This window comes from Nesoenas mayeri, assembly GCF_963082525.1.
Source record: "Nesoenas mayeri genome assembly, chromosome: 1".
Classification (NCBI taxonomy): domain Eukaryota; kingdom Metazoa; phylum Chordata; class Aves; order Columbiformes; family Columbidae; genus Nesoenas; species Nesoenas mayeri.
This window is the reverse complement of record NC_137541.1, coordinates 145,541,754-145,562,763: the sequence shown is the minus strand read 5'-3', so window position 1 is coordinate 145,562,763 and position 21,010 is coordinate 145,541,754. Positions and strand designations below refer to the sequence as shown.

The 21,010-nt window shown below is 42.3% G+C and overlaps 3 protein-coding genes across 3 annotated transcripts; 1 reads left to right on the top strand and 2 right to left on the bottom strand.

The window, feature by feature from the left end:
* Positions 1 to 2,298: 2,298 nt before the first annotated feature.
* On the bottom strand, positions 2,299 to 5,148 carry MRPL30 (mitochondrial ribosomal protein L30). Its single transcript, XM_080363949.1, has 5 exons — positions 4,985 to 5,148; positions 4,504 to 4,584; positions 3,457 to 3,603; positions 2,568 to 2,641; positions 2,299 to 2,481 (listed from the first exon to the last, which is right to left on the bottom strand). The coding sequence occupies exons 1-5, from the start codon at positions 5,033 to 5,035 to the stop codon at positions 2,349 to 2,351; spliced, it is 486 nt and encodes a 161-aa protein (XP_080220075.1). The 5' UTR covers positions 5,036 to 5,148; the 3' UTR covers positions 2,299 to 2,348.
* A 64-nt stretch (positions 5,149 to 5,212) lies between these two features.
* MITD1 (microtubule interacting and trafficking domain containing 1) lies at positions 5,213 to 9,144 on the top strand. The gene is made up of 7 exons (XM_080360811.1): positions 5,213 to 5,424; positions 5,608 to 5,709; positions 5,818 to 5,954; positions 6,037 to 6,123; positions 6,779 to 6,894; positions 7,252 to 7,312; positions 7,395 to 9,144. Exons 1-7 carry the CDS (start codon positions 5,271 to 5,273, stop codon positions 7,488 to 7,490), a joined length of 753 nt encoding a protein of 250 aa, XP_080216937.1. The 5' UTR covers positions 5,213 to 5,270; the 3' UTR covers positions 7,491 to 9,144.
* A 3,740-nt stretch (positions 9,145 to 12,884) lies between these two features.
* LIPT1 (lipoyltransferase 1) lies at positions 12,885 to 14,116 on the bottom strand (the record flags this gene model as incomplete). The annotated part of the gene is given in 2 exon segments (XM_080345233.1): positions 12,885 to 14,062; positions 14,065 to 14,116. Coding segments are annotated over 2 exon segments (1,230 nt in total).
* Between the last annotated feature and the right edge of the window lie 6,894 nt (positions 14,117 to 21,010).

Below are 21,010 nucleotides of genomic sequence, written 5' to 3'. Positions count from 1 at the left end.
ATCATCTGAAGTCAGCCTGTTTGTTCCCTGCACAAAAAGGCGGTATCTCTTACCTGTGGTTCGTGAGAATTTACATGAAGCATTTCCAACGCTCCACTAATGAAAAGATGTGGACACATGCTGTTTGTGCACCCTGTTGGTTCAGGGTTTAGAGCTGACAGCAAATCTTTAGAGGAAGTATGCTTATAGACAGAAGGTTTGGGATAGGAGATTGACCATATGACAGTTGTGACCTTGGAGGAAATACTATTTTGGAAATGTCAAAACCTACACATATATTAAAGATCTTAAGAAAACACTATTTCCTTTCCCATGAAAACTGCCGTCTTGTCAATTAAAGACAGCTGTAAGCATCTCTTGTAGCTAAATCTTACCCAGAAATAACAGGTACTATTGAAAGCATTTTCCTTTTTCTGTATGTAGGAAGCAGTTATTAGCTCTGCTTTAACTAAAGTAGTTTATCACACACTTTTTATGTTGTGCACAGTACCAAGCAAGCTTCTTCATTAGCACGTTATTTCTGGTTTACACTGCAGTACTTTTGAAGGTTGTCGCATCTGTATAGTATAATGAATAGGAGATCCATACACATTCTGTGTATGACAGAACTGGCAGCACTCCCTCTGTAGGAGATTCACCAGGCTGCAGTGCCGTGGACACAAATCCTGATTGTGCTTGGAAAGGCTGAGCAATTGTGGTTTGGGTGCTCCGGGCCACCAAGCTTGCTACAAGACTTGTATTAGCTATCCCTCAGCAACAAGACCCATTTGCCTAATTTTCTGGGCCCTAGTACCTGTGCCACCTCTTTTAATCGTGCTCCGTACCTTCAATGGTCCTTCAAAAGGGCTGAAATTTCAGCTTTACTGAGTACCTCCCTGTGGGAACATGGTCACCACCCCACAGAGGCTGCAGTTGTAACACACTGCAGCACAAGATGCTATGCAGACGCTGGAAGTAAGCAGGGAGGGAAGAAAAGCAACATTCATTTCTCTGCTTCACTTCTGCCTTGCTAATCTATACACTTCAGACTGACAGCAGTTATTTTCTGCATCTGTCCAACCATAGCCTGTAGCTTATTGAGAAACTGATATTTTTTCAGCTCAATTTCACATTTCCACCTTCAGCAGGCCCCCAGAAGCCCTTACTTTTCAATGCCATTGCCATGGCCTTTCCTTCTTTTTCTTCTGCACACAGTGTCTTCAGCTTTTATGTTCATCTACCAATATGTCTGTTCCTTTGAACTCCTACTAGTGTTTACTCTTCTCTGCAAGTATGCAGAAAGGATAAACATTCATTTTCAGCAACTGTATCCCTCTGATCTCACAACATACAGTCATTAAGATTAACTCTGCAGCGTGTGTAGCGTGGGAGAGGCTCACAGTCTGTTAAACTATGGAATTTATGCTCGCTGGAATGAAAACTACTTTATCATTAGATACAGAAGCGGCTTGCTAACTTTGGCCACAATTCTTAAAACTGTAAATAAAAATATGCATACAGTACTATTTGAGATCCTTCAGTAAAAACTATTATTTTATAAGCTTGCAGCCCATCATTACTAACTTGCATCAGAGGCATGCTTTAGGGTCTCCAGATTTCTAAAGTCTGCAATTTTAGAAAAGGACAAGTTATCAACTTTCACCCAGACTGCAGCTATTAGGCTAGTACATTTCGGATTGAGAAATACATATGAAGTCAGACAGTACAACTCCTGAAAGACAAATTATACAACCTACCAAGATGTGAATCACTCCTTCTGTTACTCCCAAGCAGGGAGCTCAGGTACTTTTTAAGCAACAGAGGAGGCCAGGTGACAGACTGTTTGCTTAGGAAGAAGCGTGAGAGCTGGATAACAAGGTAAGTCCCCCAAATGCCTGCCTCAACCAAATGACACTCTCGGTGGACAGCCAGTCAGCTCTTGTGTAACTGGCAAACAGAGGGCTTTTCAATTCCAGTTCCCTCCTTCACGCAATAAAGATGTAGTCATGCACTGTCATTGCAAACCTTTACTATTAGCTGGAAATGCCCTCACCAGCAATAGCTAAATCTATTCTACTTATTTCTCTGCTTATCTGACTTTATGTTCTCTCATAACTAGCCATAAACTGCAGTAATCTAGCCACAAAGTTAAAACACAAGGAAAGAAAGCCTATCATTCATTTAATATTTCAGGCAAGCATTACCAATCTTGAATTTTATATTTGCACACATGTAATCCTTCTTTAAGCAGTGTCACCTCCATCACTCATACCAGACAGGGTACTAATTAAGCTTACATTTAATAAACAAACTCTTAACTCAAGAGTTAAATTATTTATTTTATAAAATATAAATCCAACAAGCACATCTTATGGCTTAATTTCTTTCTGCTCCACAGGTTTCAGATGCCGTTTAATGACAAGCTCTCCCTTGCTCGTAAGAAAGGTGTCCGACATTTCCTCTTCTGTTGGCAACCCGTAAGGTAGTTTCAGTGGCTGTATTCTACAGACAAAAGAGTTTGCTTAGTGAAGTCCTATGACTAGAAGAGAGTTACACTGTGTTCCAAATTAAACAAATAGTTAACAAACCTTATCAGATGTTTAACAACCTTCAGTTTGGAATTCACAGAAGGGATATTTTTGTGCAGTCTTGGCTGATGTGCCTGTAGAAAGTATAGAACAGGTTTTATAAATGCATTGCCAACCCCCAAATCTCCATTTACTAAACTTTTCACGCTGTCAGTAAAAATATAAACCACATTTGCAAATGTAAGATTTAGAGAAATCTCATGCGTCAAGAACACATATGAAAATATGAAATCAAAACTTCATCAAACTATATTCTGGTAAAATAACAAATTCGGCTTCATTCCCATTACGTTATAAATATATTCAAGTTTCTTCCAACTGTTAAAAATACTATACAGTTTAGGGGAAAGACTGCTTGCTTCAGATCTTAAATTGAACAACCACACATTTTTTTCTCTGCAATATAACACTGACTAGATGAATCTTTACACAGTGTGTTGTTGGCCTAAAGAATTTTGATAAAAACACCTTTGACACAAATTCTTAAAGTCTTGGATTTGGAAGCGTTTTCACTAACAAACTAGTCTTATCTATGTATTTGCAACATCTGAATAATGTGACCCACAGAAAAAAAAATTAATTCAAAGTATTTACAAATCTATTTTTATTATTTTAGCAGAATTCTCAAGGTAAAGTTCTCCTCAGGCATCCAGAGCAACACCACATAATGATATTCTGAATTCCCACTAAAAGGGCACTTGTAATTAACATTCCTCTCAGTTCTTAAACACATCATCATTTTCTCAACTAAATTTATAGCAGCTGTAAAACAATCTGAGTTTGGTGACTGCAAAATCGAGGTCCTTAAAAAAAACCTCATCACCTTAATTCTACCCTATATTTCTACATTTCTGATGTACACAATAAATATAAAGAACAGCACTCATACTTTATCCAGTCCAAGATCATGTATTATCTTCTTTTCCCAATACGGGCGACCAATTACACTTTTAATTCTAGTAATAACATGGATTTTGTGGGGCTGCTCAGGGTCACCTCCATACTTTTCATGATCTCCAGGCCGTGGCTGAAATACCTAGAATAAGAAGTTCACAAAAACAATGTTTTTCCCCTAAATATCTGAATTATTATTACAGATAACAAAATAACTCTCTAAAACATACTTCAACCTTGGTAAAAATTCTTACATGTTTAGCTGTCCTTCTTTTCAGAAGGTCAGAGCACTAATAAGTGACCTCAAATTTAGCTTTTGTAACATAAAGTCAAAAATATTTTTATATGGGTTTGCTGATGAATATATTAACTCCTGCATTTGGCAGTGTAACTGAGGTAAGGCTATACCACCAATGAATACAGCAGGCCAATCACCTCTTTTGACCTGCTGGTTATGCTGTTTCATGCACCCCAGGATGTGGTTTGCTCTCCTGGCTGCCAGAGCACACTGCTGACTCCCACTCAGCTGCTGTCAACCAGCACCCCCAGATTCCTTTCTGCAGGGCTGCTCTCCAGCCACTCCTCTCCCAATTTATACTTGGTGCCCAGTCTTACTTCATCCTAGCAGCAGAATCTGGCACTTGTTCTTGTTAAATCTCATGCCATTAATCATAGCCCAATGCTCTAGCCTATGTAGATCCCTCTGCAATGCCTCTGGTCCCTCAAGAGACTTGACAGCATCTCCCAGTTTGGTATCATCAGCAAACTCGCTAATGGTGCATTCAACTCCTGCATCCAGATAATTGATAAAAACACCAAACGGAGCTGTCCCCCTAGAACTGAGCCCTGAGGAACACCACTGGTGACCAGTCACCAGCCAGACATAGCCCCATTCACCACAATCCTTTGGGCTCTGCCCACCACTCAGTACACTGCACACCTGTGCATCTCAGAGCCTCTAGAAGTCTGTCACGCCACAGAAAGCACAGAATTAAGCAGTCTAACCCTTATTTTTCAGTTTCTTGGCTACTGAAGCACGTACCGAGTCTGGAATCCTTGACCTGGTAAAGAGACAACGAACCCACGCTATGGGCGCCATCCCCTCCATCCTCTTCTCCAGCACCTGCAAAGAGAGCAGGACTCAACTCGTCTGCATTTCCCTCATGGCTCTTCATATGTGCAAATACATTATGTAGCCAAACTCAGGCCGGCAGGGCACATATCTCGCGTTAATCACATCTCTGGGCAGCTGAAGAACAGCCTGTGCTGACACCGGGCGCCCACAAGCTCCTCGGCCTCCCCACCGGCCGCGCTCTCCCCTCAGGGGAGACACCGACCGGGCCCCGCGGCGGGAACGCCCCGGCATGGGGGGTGAAGCTCCCAGCATCGCGACGCCCGGCTCCTGGCGCCACCCGTGTCCCCCTCCACACGGCCGTCCCCCGCCGCTGAGTGGTCGCGCACGGCCAGAGGGGCGGCGCCAGCGATAGGTTGCTCCCAAAGAAACCCCCAGCCCGGGCCAGCACCTTCCAAGCGGCTATGTGCCCCAGGCCGCCCCGGCCCGCAGCAGCCGCCATCTCGGTGCGCAACGTCCCGGCCGGGAACCGACGCCGCGGCGCTTCAGTCCCGCGCTGGCGGAAGGACAACGGTGAGACACAACCCCGTCCTTCTTCCTCCGCGTCCGTGCCTATTCCCCGGGAGGCGGGGGGAGCGGAGCGCATGCGCACTGTGCCCCCCCGGCACTGCCGGGGGCGTGGCCGCCTGGTGCCGGTCCCGGTCGTGGGCCCGGTCCCCGTCCGCGCCGCGGCGCCCATGTCGCGGGCGGGGGGCGATGGCACCGCCGCGCTGGAGCGGGCCGGGGCGGAGACGGTGAAGCGGGCGGTGGAGCTGGACCTGGCGTCTCGCTTCCAAGAGTCGCTGGTGTGTTACCAGGAGGGCATCGACCTCCTGCTGCAGGTGGTGAAAGGTACCGGGCGGGGCGGCAGCGGCGGGCGGGCGGGTGAGGGGCGGTTGGGCAGCAGTTCGTTGCAGCCGTTGAGGAGACACGAGCCGCATTTAACGGCCTCGGTCCCCTGTCGGCTGGCGGGGACGCTGGCGGTGTGTGCCCCCTGCCTTGAGGAGAGCTGGCCTGGGCGCCTTTGATCCACAGCCACGAAGGATGAGGCCAAAAAGCACCGCTACCGAAGGAGAATATCCGAGTACATGACCAGAGCTGAAGACATTAAGAAACACATTGAAAAAGAGAAACAAGGTATGGAGCTGGGGTGTACCTGTTTGCATTTAAATACGTGTTGTTGTGTGAACGTTGTGGTTAAGGCAGGAGTTATGTCATGATGTTTACTGAGAGACTTCTTTCCAGATGGCAAATACCATAAACAAATCAGGATAGAGGACAATGCAACAGGTTTCAGCTATGAAAAGATTTTCCAAGAGTACCTCACTGAGATTCTTTCTGAAGTTTGGGTGGAGGACCCGTACATTAGGAGTGCTCATCAGGCAAGTAGATATTCGGTGTAACTAATACAGATGTAACTACTAAAAAAATTCAAAGTTACTAAATTAAATAACACTTTTGCAGTTGTATAACTTTCTACGATTCTGTGAGATGCTAGTTAAGGGGCCGTGCAAGGTGAAAACAATCCACCTCGTCACTTCCTATGATAAAGTAAGTGTCTAGACTTTGGTTTCTATTTCCCCATAATCAGGTGTTACCACATGCAAATATGTATATACAATGTCTTTAAATATAGATTTGTTGTTACTTACCAGTATGTGTTAGACTGAGCCTTCATCAGAAGACACAGATTAAAAGAAAAATAAGAAGTGGGAGTCAAACATAAGCAATTTATAAGTTAAGAGTTTTCTCATAACTCTAACAAATTCTTGGTAAACAGAATCTTAAATGGAAAAGATATTTTTGTGAAAGTTTTGTTATGGAAAATGTCATCAGAGCGAAAGCATCTATTGAGACATGTTTTTTTCTCTTCCAGGAACTGTATATAGTTGTCATTTTAGAGGCTTTGATGAATTAAAACCTCTCAAACTATCACTGCATTTATTTTGGCTCAAATAGTATTAGGTATCTAGTTTCAGAGAGGTGAGAGTGAGCACCTCCTCAGCATTCCTTAGCAAGTGTATGTGTAATGTCTGCTTTTTATCCTGTCTCTGAAACTGCAAATCTGCTTTCATCCAAGTTACTTCCTTTTGGTTTAAGTTTTTACTAAAAAGGTTTTGTTGGTGAGTTTAGGAAGAGGTGGCCAGAAGTAGAATAATACATGATTAAAAAAAGAAAAACACCACATTATTTTTACTTTTAACAGGGTAGTGGGAAGAGTCAGCAGATAAGTGGCTTGGAAGAAATACAACAATCATTGAGAAATTATGGAATAACACTGGATATCACATTTTCTTCTTCAATACATGATCGAGAAATTAGGTGGGTGATATAAAAAATCAGTGAATGCCAGTTATTTGAAGTCAAACTACTTAAGTCAAACAACTAGTCAAGTTGAAAACTAGAAGTCACACTACTTTTGGAACAACTTCTAATTACAGCTGTGGTTAACAAAAGTGAAAGGCAGTGGCCCTCTCTGGATAAAAGCAGCTCTCCATAGTTTCATGTGTTCTAACTGTGAACATAATAGATGTCTCTTTATACAGAACAATGTCCATACAGGTATCAGCTACACTAGGAAACAATTGTGATTGAAACAAGGAGCTTCTGCATCATGTGGATATAACTTTTTTTATTCAGCATACTCATAGTATTCAAATTTGTGAATTTTTACAACAGATTCAACAATGGATGGATGATTAAGATTGGAAGGGGTCTTGATTATTTTAAGAAACCACTGGTAAGAATGCTTTGACCTCTTAACTTATTCTGTAGAAGAGCTGATAGTATTTTCACCATGTCAATTCTGTTAATTTCTGCAGGGTCATTTCAGCATTGGATACTGTGACTTTGACTTGCGACCTTGTCATGAAACAACAGTGGATGTCTTTCATACCAAAAATACAAAGAAAACGTGATCAGATATGACTGCTTTTAATGAGTGTTTTTATAAGCATAAAAATGTAAGGCTGGAACATGCTGCTTGAATCCAGCTGTCCACCCTTAGAAGCAACTCTTCTAAGTGCTTAGTCTAGCGCAGCTTTTATAATCTATAGGTTTAAGAACATTTGAGATTTTTTCAGTGTGAGAAAGCACAACTATACAGTTCCTCCACTGTAGTTCTCCCATAATCTTAATTAATACAATTCATGTCTAAATTTTATCTTGGTTTCATAACAGACCCTCAGTACTGTCTCTCAAAGGCTCGTTTTTTGTCATTGCTATTTTTACTGTTAGTTTTTGTCTTGAGGCAAATTTTGGGCTTTTTAATCTTTATTTGACTGCCTCACAAAGGTATTTGAAGGTGGGCTGCCACATGTCCTCTTTTATAAGCAGCCTTATTTATTTTCTTTAATTCCTGTATTCTAGTCATGACTACTGTTATGGCGTGTTTTGGTCAAACGCGTAATACCTGATTTTGCAGACTTTACTAGTAACCTCAAATATAACATACAATTTTCCAAACTCCTTGCATAGAGACATTTTAGGGTCATCTTATTTGTCTCTGCATGATGGACGTTGGGTTGGAAAGGATGCAAACAGCTGTATTTTTTTCTCTGTCACTTGTGTATGTTCTTTTATTCTGTGATACATGGTCATATGCCTGGTTTCCATCCTTAGCATTAGGTGTGGAAAGGTTGCATTATCTTCTGACAAACTTTTCCCTGACTTGCAAGTTTATTGTCTTTCCAGCTAGTCATGCCAATCTGAACTGCAGTAACCTGTTTCCCTGCTACTAAGATAGTCCCCTAAATAATAAGAATTTATTTTTAAATTCTGCCACAAGTTGGATACCCTGAAACTTTCTTATTAATAATGATTCTAAGGAATTTGCTAATTGGAAGAAAGACAAAGTCTCTTCTTGTCTTTACTTAATCCTCTGTAAAGCAGAAGGTAGCACCTGAGCTGCTGCTGCTTTTTCTTGTAACACATGAGTTCTCGATCATTGTAAGCACGAATCTAGCAAAGTCCTGTATTCTGACATGAAGAACAGGTAGTAGCCTCTTTTACAGGTCACATCAAAGTCTTTTCAGCCTCAGGACTGATACGTGCCTTACGTTTTCTGTATTTTGTAATACAATAAGCCTCCGTATTCTAGTCGCATTGTTCAGTGCTAGAACTTTTTCTCTGTCCTGTGTTTCTTTTTCTGGATGGCTGGTCTATTTCATGATCATTTTTTTATTATTTGCTTTATTGTTCTTTCACCTTCTATCATCTAATGCTGCTTTCCTTTTATTCTTGCTTCTAATGCAACAAATCTACTCCATAGCTATCAAGAAGAAACAGAGCTGGTCTTTGCCTTGTTCTTTGGGTCACAGTTTGCCAGTGTTTCGCCTTCTTTATCCTTTTGCATAATAATGTGTCAGCTTTTCAGTGTTACATCAGCAAAAAGAATAATATGTGTGCCACAGAAGCTGTACGCAACCAGTCAGTCCCCTCAAACATTCCATAGAAGCTCCCTGGCTTGCTGCTGTGATACTAGATTTTTGGTGACTGTCATCAGATTTCTTCAGTTGTATATAATATATGCCTATTTTTAATGAGAATAAAGGTTATTTTTTATTATTTGTAGTTTTAGTCCTCTGTTTCAATTCTTGTCTGCACTACATAGGGTAATTCAAGGAAGCTGGGTCATGCCTTATAGATCAGCCATGTTTGGGAGAAGGTTCACTGTAAATAGAGTAAGCTTCCCAGATGTCAAGCTTTGTATGTTTTAACCTAGTCCAGCCATTTCAAACACAGAGGGGCAAAATAAAAAGCCACCTTAAATATTGTAGATCAACTATAAATCCTTATACTCAATTGGAAATAAAAATCTTTGTTTTCTCCATCTTGTAATACAATATGCCTGTCTGTTCTGGTAATAAGCTCCTATGATGTGGTCCTCTACAAATACCACACAAGGCAAGCATGGTCTTCCCTCTCCAGCCTTTTCATTGCCAGAATGTTTTCTGTTTTATAGTGAGACTATAAATCAGTAGCTAAGACCATGGCTTTCTTTTGCAGATCTCATGAATATGTGGTATCTGTACATATGTCCAGCTAAGCCTTTAGTGACATCCCAGTTGGTGCTGCACTGCAATTTTTACCTATAAGCCCTTTATTTCTGAATAGTTCCTTTCGCTGCCAGTAGGAACACCAGGTGTGAAGAGGAATAGGTGTTGATGAGCAGGGAAAAAATTATCAGAGAAATCTGAGAGTGCAGTTCTGCAATTTACTGACTCCAGGCCATATTCTGTGCTGCCACTCACACTTAGTATGTCAGGTCATCACCTGGGTTGTGCAGCCGGGACTGTCCTTCCTGGCACAATCAGTGGAGATGACCTTAAGCCACCTTCCCTACCAGAGTCTGTCATTCAGCCCTGCAATATGGCTGCCAGTCCCAGACAAGGGCTGGATTCACCCCCACTGACTGCTCTCCCTAGCTAAAAGGCAGGTCACTTCAGCAATGCAAATTCCTCCTGAATGCTGATCGACCAGCCATCTTGTAAAGGTTACAGTGTGGAAGGGACATAGTAACACCTCACAGCCATTTGCAGGCCTCACTTGTTAAATATTTGCAGGTAAGGGTCTCCTCTGGTCAGCACAATTTAATTAGCAAAGGAGGCAAGTATTCATAAAAGGAGAGACTGCTTAGGGCTTCCTAATCTGCTTAGAGCCTCCTTATTTGAAGAATTTCAGTGACCACTGTTAGTTACCACATCATGGTGCTTATTTGATGGTTTCATGAAGAATGAGTTGTATAACCCAGCAGTATATCAACTCAGTAACAGCCTCACTTGGGCGGAGGTCGTATCAGCAGAGGTTGTCCCTCTGCTGCTCTGTGTTCTCTCTCATAGCAATAAACCACTGCTGTTTGGACCTGATCAAACTTGCATTCCAGTTATGCTATGACAGAATTTGGTGCTGTGACTTGAATTCATACGCCCTGCTTCACCTGGGAGGATCGCAGACTGATCCCTGCCAAAACCCCCTTAGTGCAGCTCAGAAAGGTGAGGGACCTTTTGAAATCCCTGCTGGAGCTTCAGCTGAGGGCTGTCTGTGTGGACAACAAGGACACTGGAAATCAGAATGACCTTAGCAACCCAATTGTAAGTCTTTTAAGTCCAGCAGGACTCAGTCACCCTAACTTTCCACCCAACTCTTCCTTCATGCCACAGCCTCAGAAATGTGATTATGACAACCCAAAGGACATAAACATCATTGCTAATTACCTTCTTTGGGCCAGACTGGTCTTTATTTATCTTGCCTAATTATATACCTGCCTAATTGATACTGGTGTTTCTCAATCTACTTTATGTGCCTCTGATTTTCCTGCAGTTCCCTCATCTTCAGAAGTAGTAAACACTGTTGGTATTTCAGGACAACCCTTATGTTATCTGGTAACAAGCCCTTTGAAACCATCCGCCTCATTTCTGGATACCATGCTTTAAGTCCTACCACCCCATTTAACCACCTAGGAAAAGACGCCTATGTAAAGTGGGTTCTACTATTTATTGTGCCATGAATGGAATTTACCTTGATGTGCTCACACCTCGGACAGGGTGAATTTATGCCTTTTTTGCTAGATGAACCTCCCACTTTGTATTTAACTAACACTACTATTCAAGGGCAGTTTGGTGGAGAAAGAGTGTATAACCTAAAGGTATATAAACTCTGTAACTACCTCATTTGGGCAGCGTTCACATCAGCCAAGTCTGTCACTGCTGCTCTGGGTTCTCTCCTACAGCTATAGCAATAAACTGCATCTGTTTCAACCTGATCAAAATTGCATTCTGCTTATTTCGCAACAACAGCATAATACATCTTGAGCCTTTCTTTCATGATGTTACTTTATACTGAGCTATTATTTTTATTTCACATGAAAACTGTCATTTTCAGTTCACTATTGCCTTTCAGTAGCAATTTTTTTCCTAGGTAGTAACATAAGGAACCCTTTGCTCCTCAATCTGTATTTGCAAGTTATTTTCTAATGTAGTATTCCCACTTTTAGGTTAGATAGCAGTAACTATGGTAGCAGGGACTCCCAGCTTTGTGCCAGGCAGTGCAGTTACAAAGAAGGCACATGCAGCTTCTGTCCCACTTAGCCTTTCTTGCCCTCATCACATAAACCCCCACACTGAACTTCCTAACCCTCCCTTGCTTTTGGATATGCATAGACAAAAGCCCTAAATCAGGCTGGAACTTGCTGCAGAATGCATTTAATCAAACTATCATTTTAATTGTATTTTAGCTGTATTATTTTGTTTGAATAACCTATTTTAGCATGAATAGCCAAACTTAGCATGAGCGGCCAGGCTCGCTGGAATTCCAGGTCACATCTTGTGAACTTATCTTAACTTTGTTGCTTGGTTATGGGGGCCTTGAAGACTAGTACCACAAGATAGAGAGGAAACTGTCAGCAGAGGCTGCAAAAAATTCAGATGAGAACAGTTAAAAAGTTGCCTGAAGGACAGAGAAAGAGAATCCAAAAAGAAACAAAGCCGCAGACTCAGAATTACCATTGGAGCAAAAGGCATGCGGACACTGTGTGAAGTACACATGAAGACCAGGTGCATAGATTGTGAGGGTTTAAAAGCCCAAGCCTCTTTTGTCTCAGGGTCCCTCCCCTTGAGAGGCACTCAGTCTGGACAGTTTCTTTGCTGTACCTTTCAATTTATTTTTTATTTTACCTTTTAATTTAATTTTTTTTTTTTTTTAAGCAGACATCTGAGAGTATGCTACTGGAAACCTAGGGGCAGCTGCTACACTGATGCACTACACAGTGGTGAGCTTAGCTTACTACCGTGCTTGTAGGGAGGTAGAGGGTCACCAGCAGCACCCAAGAAAGGACTTTCTACCAGAAACCAGGGTCACATCCCTCTCCACACAGCTTAGGGGCTGAGACGTGGACTTTGAGCCACCGTTCGCAAGGAGCGGGATGCAGGCTGGGGCATCCAGCACAGCAGCAGAGCAGCAGCTGTCCCTCTACCCCAGCCCATCTGTGTCAGCCTTTTGTACCTCCTCTGCCACAGCACCAGTTCTGGATGCCTCCACCAGTTTCCCTGATTTAAGCAGCAGTGATGTCTGTCATCATGGAGCCATATAGGGCTGCAGGCTATTTAAGGGGCTTATATCCTGCAGTTTGGGAACCTCAGGTACAGGCAGCGTGAAAATTAATTGCTAGTACGTAATGTTAAGCAAAACAACAAGACTAAACAGCTCTAATAACTAATAAGAGAAAAATTCAGCTTGTAGAAATTCATGTTTTAATTTTGTTTTCAATAAATTAAAAAGCAGCAGAAGTTTAACTTATACTTTCAAAATGCAAGTCACATTAACCTTGTCATATTCTCACACAGCAGATTCCACCTGCTGTGCATCTCATCATCTTGTGGACACACTCTTAGTAATGTTGTTGCTAGTGTAGTGACTTCATTTGGGCAAAACTTACTGCCAGTAAAGCTGTTCACCAGTTCACTGCACAGTGCTGGTGGCAGCCACTGCTCTGGCAGATCAATGTTACAGACTTCAATCCTTCCGTGCTTTACATCTAGATCTACTTTAACATCAATAACAGAATCTTTATAGACCACATTCAAACAAGTGCTAACATTGAACTTGGGTGTCTTTCCATACACCCATTCCCAGGCTTGCAGTTCTTTAGTTTTATTACTAATTCCAGGAAGCACAGTCTCATCGGCTGGATTTACTAAGGTGATATGATGATCTATTTGGTGTTGTGTGGCATATTCTTCAGCAATGGCATCCAGGAGCATCTCAGAAGTTAAACTAGAATCCTCTTCAAAGAGATTTTTCACTGAGGCAGGCACACTAGGAGTGGCATTGCTTTTTATCCCTTTATAAGGACTTTTTAGCACAGAAGATAAAACAAACTTATCTGCATTACAGAGTAAGGTACAGTGGTGATAAGCAGTCGTCCTTCCCAGCTTTGCAGCAGTACCCGAGATTTTGTATTGCCCATCTAGCAAGATGTCATATCTGTCAGTGACATGTACGTCTAACTGGGGGCTCAAGGCTTTCAGTGCCTTCACAATTAGTTTCAGGTTTTCCATTCGTTCGTATTTTTTTCTCGCTGTAAAGAAAGTCAAATTGATATTGCCTAAGTCATGGTAAACTGTTCCTCCTCCACTTCTCCTTCTGGCCAGTTTTATATTTTTTTGCCTCATTAGCCTGAGGTTGCATTCTTGCCAGGGATTCTGATGTCTCCCTATTACCACAGCAGGGGAATTTCTCCAAAGGAAAAGGACCTGTCGGTTCTCTAAATTCATGTGGTCATGGATCCAGTCTTCCACAGCTAGATTTTGGTAAATATCATTAGATGTAGACTGGATAATGAGGCCTCCACTCGTTGTGCTTCTGAAACCAGCTTTTGGAGTCTTGAGGAGGCAGGATAACTGAAGGCAGCTCTTTAGTGATGACCGGAGTACCATATTTTTAATAAATGGACAGCAAATGGAAGGAATACTTGGTCTGGTAAAGCTGAATGTGGCAAGTGCACAACCTGCTGTTGTGACAGAAATGAAATGCTAGTGGCTGTCATGATGCAGTCCCACTGTTCCCAAAGCAGCAACACTCCCCAGCTGATGTGAGTTACAAGGCATATTTCTCCTCTTCAAGCTTGTGATGCTGTTCCAACCCCGACGTGTGTTTAACGTAAAAGCTGGGGTTGTCAGAGCAGCCTGGTGCCTGAAAGAACAAAGGAAGAAATGGAATCAAACAGTGTATTTTCCCCTCACTCAACACAGTCTTGCTAATACAATTTTACTTTGTGTATTTTACTAAAGTTAGCTTTAGCAGTCCAGGTTTGGTTTTTTTGTTTGGTTGGTTGGTTGGGGTTTATTGGGTTTTCTGTTTGGTTTTGTTTTTTTCTTTCATTGACCTGATCAGAAAAAACAGGTGTAACAAGTTCACGAGCTTGTGGGGTCAGTGCCGAGCCAGCCATGCCAAGGCTTCATAGAATTACAGAATGTTAGGGATTGGAAGGGACCTCAAAAGATCATCTAGTCCAATCCCCCTGCCGGAGCAGGAACATCTAGATGAGGATACACAGGAATGTGTCCAGGTTGGTTTTGAATGTCTCCAGAACAGGAGACTCCACAACCTCCCCGGGCAGCCTGTTCCAGCGCTCTGTTACCCTCACTGTGAAGTTTCTTCTCAAATTTAAGTGGAACCTCCTGTGTTTCAGGTTGTATCCATTGCCCCATGTCCTATCATTGGTTGTCACCGAGAAGAGCCTGGCTCCACCCTCGTGACACTCACCCTTTATATATTTATAAACATTAAAGAGGTATTAGTAGTATATATACGGCTTCTTGCGCTGGAGCCAGCAGCGCCCAACTGAAAGCCGAGGCGAGCCCCGCGGAGTTACCGGAGCCGCTACCACCCGCTGCCGTCCCGGGCGCCGCTTTGCTCTTGGCGCGGGTGTCCCGCTACCCACGGCGGCTCCTCCCGAGAACCAAGGCCACCCCTGGGCGGCAGCGGGTCCCCCTGCGGGGCTGCACGGAGGCAACGCACCCCCTGCCCCCGCTCCGCTCCCCTCAACGGCCGGCCCTGCGCGGGGTGGCCGGGCGCTACTCACGGCGCGGGCAGACCCGTCGGCGGCCCCTCAGCGCGCTGCGGCACGTCTTCCGCTTCCCGGGGTTAGAGGTGCCGGGGGCGGGCATCCGGCCCGGCGGTCCGTGATTCTGCCGCCCGGGTGGAGGCGGAGGGGGAGAGAGGAGCGAGGGACTCCGGCGCCCCGCTGTTGGTGTAGGGGCCGCCAGCTGCTCGGGGGGAACTGAGGGCAGCTGGTGGCACCGCGGCGAGCGGCGCCTGCGGGTACCGCTTCTCCCAGCGCAGCCGGGCCGGGGTACGGCTGGGGGACGTGAGAAGGGCTGAGAATGGTCAGCTGCTCTGCTACGTGCTGCTGATTTAAAGCTCTTCAGCCTGGTAAAAACAAAAAACACACCTCTTGTGGTAAGAGATTTTAAAATAGTAAGTGATATTAAAGAAAAACCTTTGTGACCTCCCAACACTGTAACTGCAGAGCATCGCAAAGAGGCAGATGCACAATGGATAAAATGGATGATTCTTTGTGCAGGACCCAGCTGTGCAGTTCCTCTATACAAGATATTCTGGGTGCTGGAAGCTTTCATCAGTTCAAAGGGAGACTGAACAAGTTAACACAAATGCACAGAGGGTTGTCAAATACATAGAAACTCTCCACAGCATTTGTGAACATATGGAAACTAAATGTTGATAGCATAATTCATTAAGAAGCTGGAAATGGGCAGACTAGATAATTAAAGATGTACTGCATACAGCAGATTGTCTTCAGATTTGCATTGATTTAAGCCATTCTTAAAGTCATCCAGACCTTAGCCGTAACTCTTCTTCAATAACTGTTGTCTGTATTTACATTGTGGGCTAACACTTAGCACTACTAGTTGAAATTTTTATGCACAGTAGTATCTATATGGGCAAATATGTGCTATATACCTCTTGCTGGTGTGCATGCATTCATAAGTGATACATTGCATGCCTTTATTTCTCATTCCTCCTCAGTATTGGAGTCCAAAGATGTGAAAGAATTGCAGAGAGAAAGGGTAGGACAGTGGGTTGTGATAGTTCACATAGACTATTCCTCTTGAAGAGGGACAGTTACAGGTAATTTTTCTTCCTTCCAGTTCTACGTAGCTTAGGAAGAAATACCAAGTCAATATTCTTATTTGGATGAAACAGTGAAATTAGTTGAGGAGTGATTTGGCTTAGGGTATGAGGTGCTCATATGCTTGCTTTACCAATAAAGAAAACTGTTTATGATGAGGCCTGAATTGCCTTTACCTTCTGATTGAAGAAACGGTACTAGAACAGCTATATTCCGTAGAAGGTGAAGGAGAAAAGAAGGTGGATAAAGGGTAAAAGGCTCCAGAGATTAAAGATTTGAGCTTGGGGTTGTTTCCTACTGAAGAACTAGATCATTAAGAGCAGGACAGTTCCTTACCCAACTCTTAAAAGAAATGTGTGGGTGTAGTAGGGCGAGGAAAAAGTAACAAATATGTCACCATGCCCCTGCACTTGGCAGGTTGTATTATCTCACTAAAAAAAAAAAAAGAAAAAAAAGTTGGTAATTACTTTAAGCGGTTTGAAATGGGCATAGCTTGTTGCTAAACTAGACTGGTGATAGCTTTTCACTGGGCTGAACTACTCTGTAATGCATAGGGTAAAAACCATATAGAATTTGTCCATAAAAATGTGTTGAGGTAGTGTTCCAAATATTGGAAGATCAGCTTTTGAGGCAGTTGGCAGAAAGCAAAAGTGAACCTGGGCACTGTAGCACTGGTCAGCAAAAGTGAAATGCATCTTGTGGCACTTCTGAAGTTAATAAAAAGCAAACAAAACACAGGACCATTTGTTTCGGTTTTGGCACTCTTGGAACTTTGTAGCGTGTTGTTCCTCCATTTTTGCCACGGAGTGTCACTAAAACATACTGTGTGCTGTCACACTCTTTTCCAAGTTGAAAACTGTAGGCCTAACCAAGGCAATTCTGTTCTTTTAATTAGAACTAGAATTTGCTAAAAATGTAAAGTGTACAGAACACTAGGTGGACAGGTAAAATTGTTGTGGGTCTGTTTCTGTTGCACTGAAGGATAAAATAGACATGCAACAGCAAATACCTCTCTTGAAAAATGGTTATTGTTGAAGATAAACTCAGCAAGATAATTAGAAATATTCTGGCCGTAAGCAAGAAGTATGAATTTATAAAGAGGATTGTATTACATTATAAGCCAGCAGAAGATCCTGAGAGATACACATAAAATCTCAGAATATAGAGTTATCCCATGGTACAATTCAGCAAAATCTACATTAGTGACACTGACACTGTTTGATTGCAGGGCGACAATAAACCGTGGCAGATGCTCTCTGTCAACCTCTTCACCTTTCCCTCCCCCCAGCCCCCTCTCCTCACTAAGGAAAGGCAACAGGACAAAGAGGCAAAGAGAGAGAGGAATTGCAAGTTGGAACAAGTTAAAAATGTTTTACTAATGCTACTAATAAAATTGAGAAAATAATACAAAATATACAAAATCAAACTTGAATTTCCTGGCACAGCTCAGCACTGCTCCAGCAGCTGCAGGGCAGGCACCTGGAAGTCCTGGGTTGGACTCTGCGGCAAACCGGAACCGGATTCAGGGATGCAGGATCTGTCACTAGGGCTCAGATTGCAGGTATGGCAGGCAGGGTCCTCCCCAGATGCCGGCCATAGTTGAAGAGAGTGAGACCCTCGTGATCTCCTGCCTTTATATGATGTATGACGTGGATGTGATGGAACACTTAGTTTTAGCTACCTGTTCAGTTCGCTCCTCCTTGCAAATGCACCCCTCTCGCTTATGGGACATGCATTCTTATTAGTGACCTTGCATACCATTGCTATGTCTGGAAAAACATGTATCCAACTTCAGAAAAGTGCAGTTACTTGGAAGAACTTAGCTGAAAGGGAAATTCACTAAAAGAGAAACTGGTCTTGTTTTTAACAAAACCAGGACAGACACTTATTCTGGTATTTCAGGAATGCAATTCTGGGTTCAGTCTCTGTGTGCAGGAATTCCAAAGCCATTGGGCTGCTCTCCTGTGGTGGAAGTCTGAGGCAAACGTCCATCTGCATAGCTGATGTTAACTTTCACAGAGACTCGGGCAGCAGCCTACAGAAGATTTATTACTTTCATCATTTGCTCCAGCAGAAGCTGAATTATGCATGAAGATGTGAGTGGGGCAAGAGGAGGGAAGAAGGCTTGTCTTAGCAGAAGAGAGGTTGAACCAAGTCTTAATAAAGCTGCCATCATCTTCCTGGTGGACCCAAGTAATACCTTTCTAGACTTGACTTCAAATATCCAGGTTGCAAACTGGACTTCTGCAGTAAGAGGTACTCTGCCACCTTAGCTCTGCTGTTCTCATAATAAATCTCAAATTTTTAAACGTTTTTTAGAAATATAACATTCTCCCAACTAATTTTAGAGAGATTTTCCCCATTTTCTGTCAGTCCTTAAAACCACCTTAGAACACAGACCTCCCTGTAACAATTGGAGGACTTTGTTCTTCAGGGGCCAGTAAATAAGCTGGACTTATACTGTTGCTTTGGTTCAAGTCTCATGGCCCAGCTACCCGATAAGCAATTCTGCATTCATGTTTTACTGCATTCACATCACTGGCAATGCAAACTGCTTGAACTTCTCACCACCCATCTCAGTTACTACTCTAATAACAAGTTGTTTGGGGTTTTTGTTTGTTTGTTTGTTTTTCGTTGCTGGAAACACAAGAAAGGGGCAAGCCTATCAAATTAACATCAACACAAGAAAACATCTCTAGCGTGTTATATTGGCTAACAGGACTAGTGTCCTTCTGACTTCTTAAACAGGCTGTGCATTCTGTTACAGAAACACATCCTTGATGCCCACCCTACCCCCAACAATCAAGGTAATTTGGAACAAACGATGATGTTTCAATATCTGCCCTAATTTGTCCCAGATTTCTGGATGTAGTATCTGATATGTTCCCAATGAATACAGTGTACACACCATGATTTATTTATCTCTTCACTCAGTCTAGTGAGGACTGCGTTATGTAGAAAGCTGTGAGTTTTGGAGGGTGAGGTTAATGTAATAGAGGTAGTACAAAGATGTACTAAAGCCATCTTCTCTGTGGACCTAAATAAAAACCTTTCTGTACTGGACTTTTAAAATTTCTTACATCTTAACCACAACCCTATAAATCACACACCTGCAAAATACAGCAATTATTAGATTTGCTTTTGGAAACAATTCTGTCTATGAGTTTCGTTCTTTCTTTGATCAACAAATTTTTGTTTGGTACACAAAAAGCAAAGCAACTGTTCTGCAAAACATTAACCAGCATTAACACATAAGAGAGAACTCACCATACATCACTTAGAGAAAACCACAGACATACCAGAACAATGCCAACTAAAAATATATAAATTTACTCCTAAAATGAATATTCATGAAGAATAATTTTGATAAAGTTACAAAAACCTGAAATGTTATATTTTCACATATCTTTTTGAGGCAAACATGATAATGCAGAATCTTCTGTGATTATTTCCACCATAACAAATGCAGGGTGAGGAGAGGAAAAGAAAATGACTGTTTCTCTTGCCCTTTTTCTGGAAGTTAAAAATCTTCCAGTTTCTTGTCTGTCTTTGGGTGGGAATCACATTTCAGTGATATTATTCCTAATTTCCAAAAAGGTGACCACGATCCATGAATACTTAATAGTGGCAGCTTGCCAAAAAGCCCTTGTCATTTACTCAGAACTGTCTCCAGAATATAAAATCTGTGTTAATGCCTCACAGGGAAGAGAGTAAGCACATTTTCTCTGGTGTGTCAGCTTCACTTTGGGACTACCTAAAACAGCCTCTTTCAAAGACTGTTTATATCCATGCCAGACATGAGCAGGCAATAAGAGTCACAGGATTCATGTAGCTTCCTTACCCTTTTCATGTAGCTTTCTTCAAAGGCACCAGTCTTATTCCTGTCTGTGCTATTCCAAGAAGAGACGTGCAGCTAGAGGTGCTGTAATTAAGAACTCCTCTCTTGGGGTGTAAGAAAACATAACAAGTAATTTATTTCATATGATTTTGTTACTGGAATGAAGAAAAGTGTAATTATCCTTGTAATACCTTTACATTTTACCTTTACAATGTTTGTAAACAAGTTAACGTCAGTCCTAGGCTTAAAAAGTGGGAACGAGTTCAGACTGGGGTTTATTATATGTGTGAAGCTAATGCTTGATACTGTCAAGAAACAAGTGTGATGTTAAAGGTAATATTTATTCTGGACAATACAACTGACACATATTTCTTACAAACACATATGTAAATTAGATGGGGTTTGGGTGGAAGGTAAGGTTTAATTAAAGGAAGGGAATTTTCACAAGATTAAGTCTTTCTTACATAACACTTGTTTTGTTCTTGTCAAGGCAGTACAGGAATTGCTGGAGTTTTCATCTGTAGAAGTGTCTCCTTGGATATTAGTTTCTGAAAGAGATGAAAGAGATGCTTCATGTGTGCAGATGGGCCCAGGGAGGTTTGAATTGAAGGTGTTTAAGGGTGCTTTAAAACCAAACTCCACTCAAACCAACAATAGGAGGTATTATTGCATATGTCAGACTATGTCAATCTGTGATATTCACCCATATCCCTGTTTTCATCCCCAAATAACTATGAAGAATTGTTATTTGAGGAAGTCATCTTTTTATCTGTCAAGCTCTGGAGAGAACATTATGTCACTTGAGGAGAGGGTTGGCTTAGCTCCCCCCACCCAATAAAAAAGCCATTCAAAAAGATATAGCAGCAACCAATCATGCAATATCCATTTGTATTTATAACCAAAAAGAAATATGAGCACCTTTTCTTGACTTTAGTAACATTTACTGAGGA

Bases quoted from the DNA above. Each gene is read 5' to 3' on its own strand.
- MITD1 (XM_080360811.1), top strand. From the start codon at position 5,271: ATGTCGCGGGCGGGGGGCGATGGCACCGCCGCGCTGGAGCGGGCCGGG. The intron at 5,710-5,817 runs GTATGGAGCTGG...ACTTCTTTCCAG, and splicing joins CATTGAAAAAGAGAAACAAG to ATGGCAAATACCATAAACAA. The intron at 6,124-6,778 runs GTAAGTGTCTAG...TACTTTTAACAG, and splicing joins TCGTCACTTCCTATGATAAA to GGTAGTGGGAAGAGTCAGCA.
- MRPL30 (XM_080363949.1), bottom strand. From the start codon at position 5,035: ATGGCGGCTGCTGCGGGCCGGGGCGGCCTGGGGCACATAGCCGCTTGG. The intron at 4,585-4,984 runs GTGCTGGCCCGG...CTCTCTTTGCAG, and splicing joins GGCACATAGCCGCTTGGAAG to GTGCTGGAGAAGAGGATGGA. The intron at 3,604-4,503 runs GTACGTGCTTCA...TTCTTATTCTAG, and splicing joins GGTCAAGGATTCCAGACTCG to GTATTTCAGCCACGGCCTGG.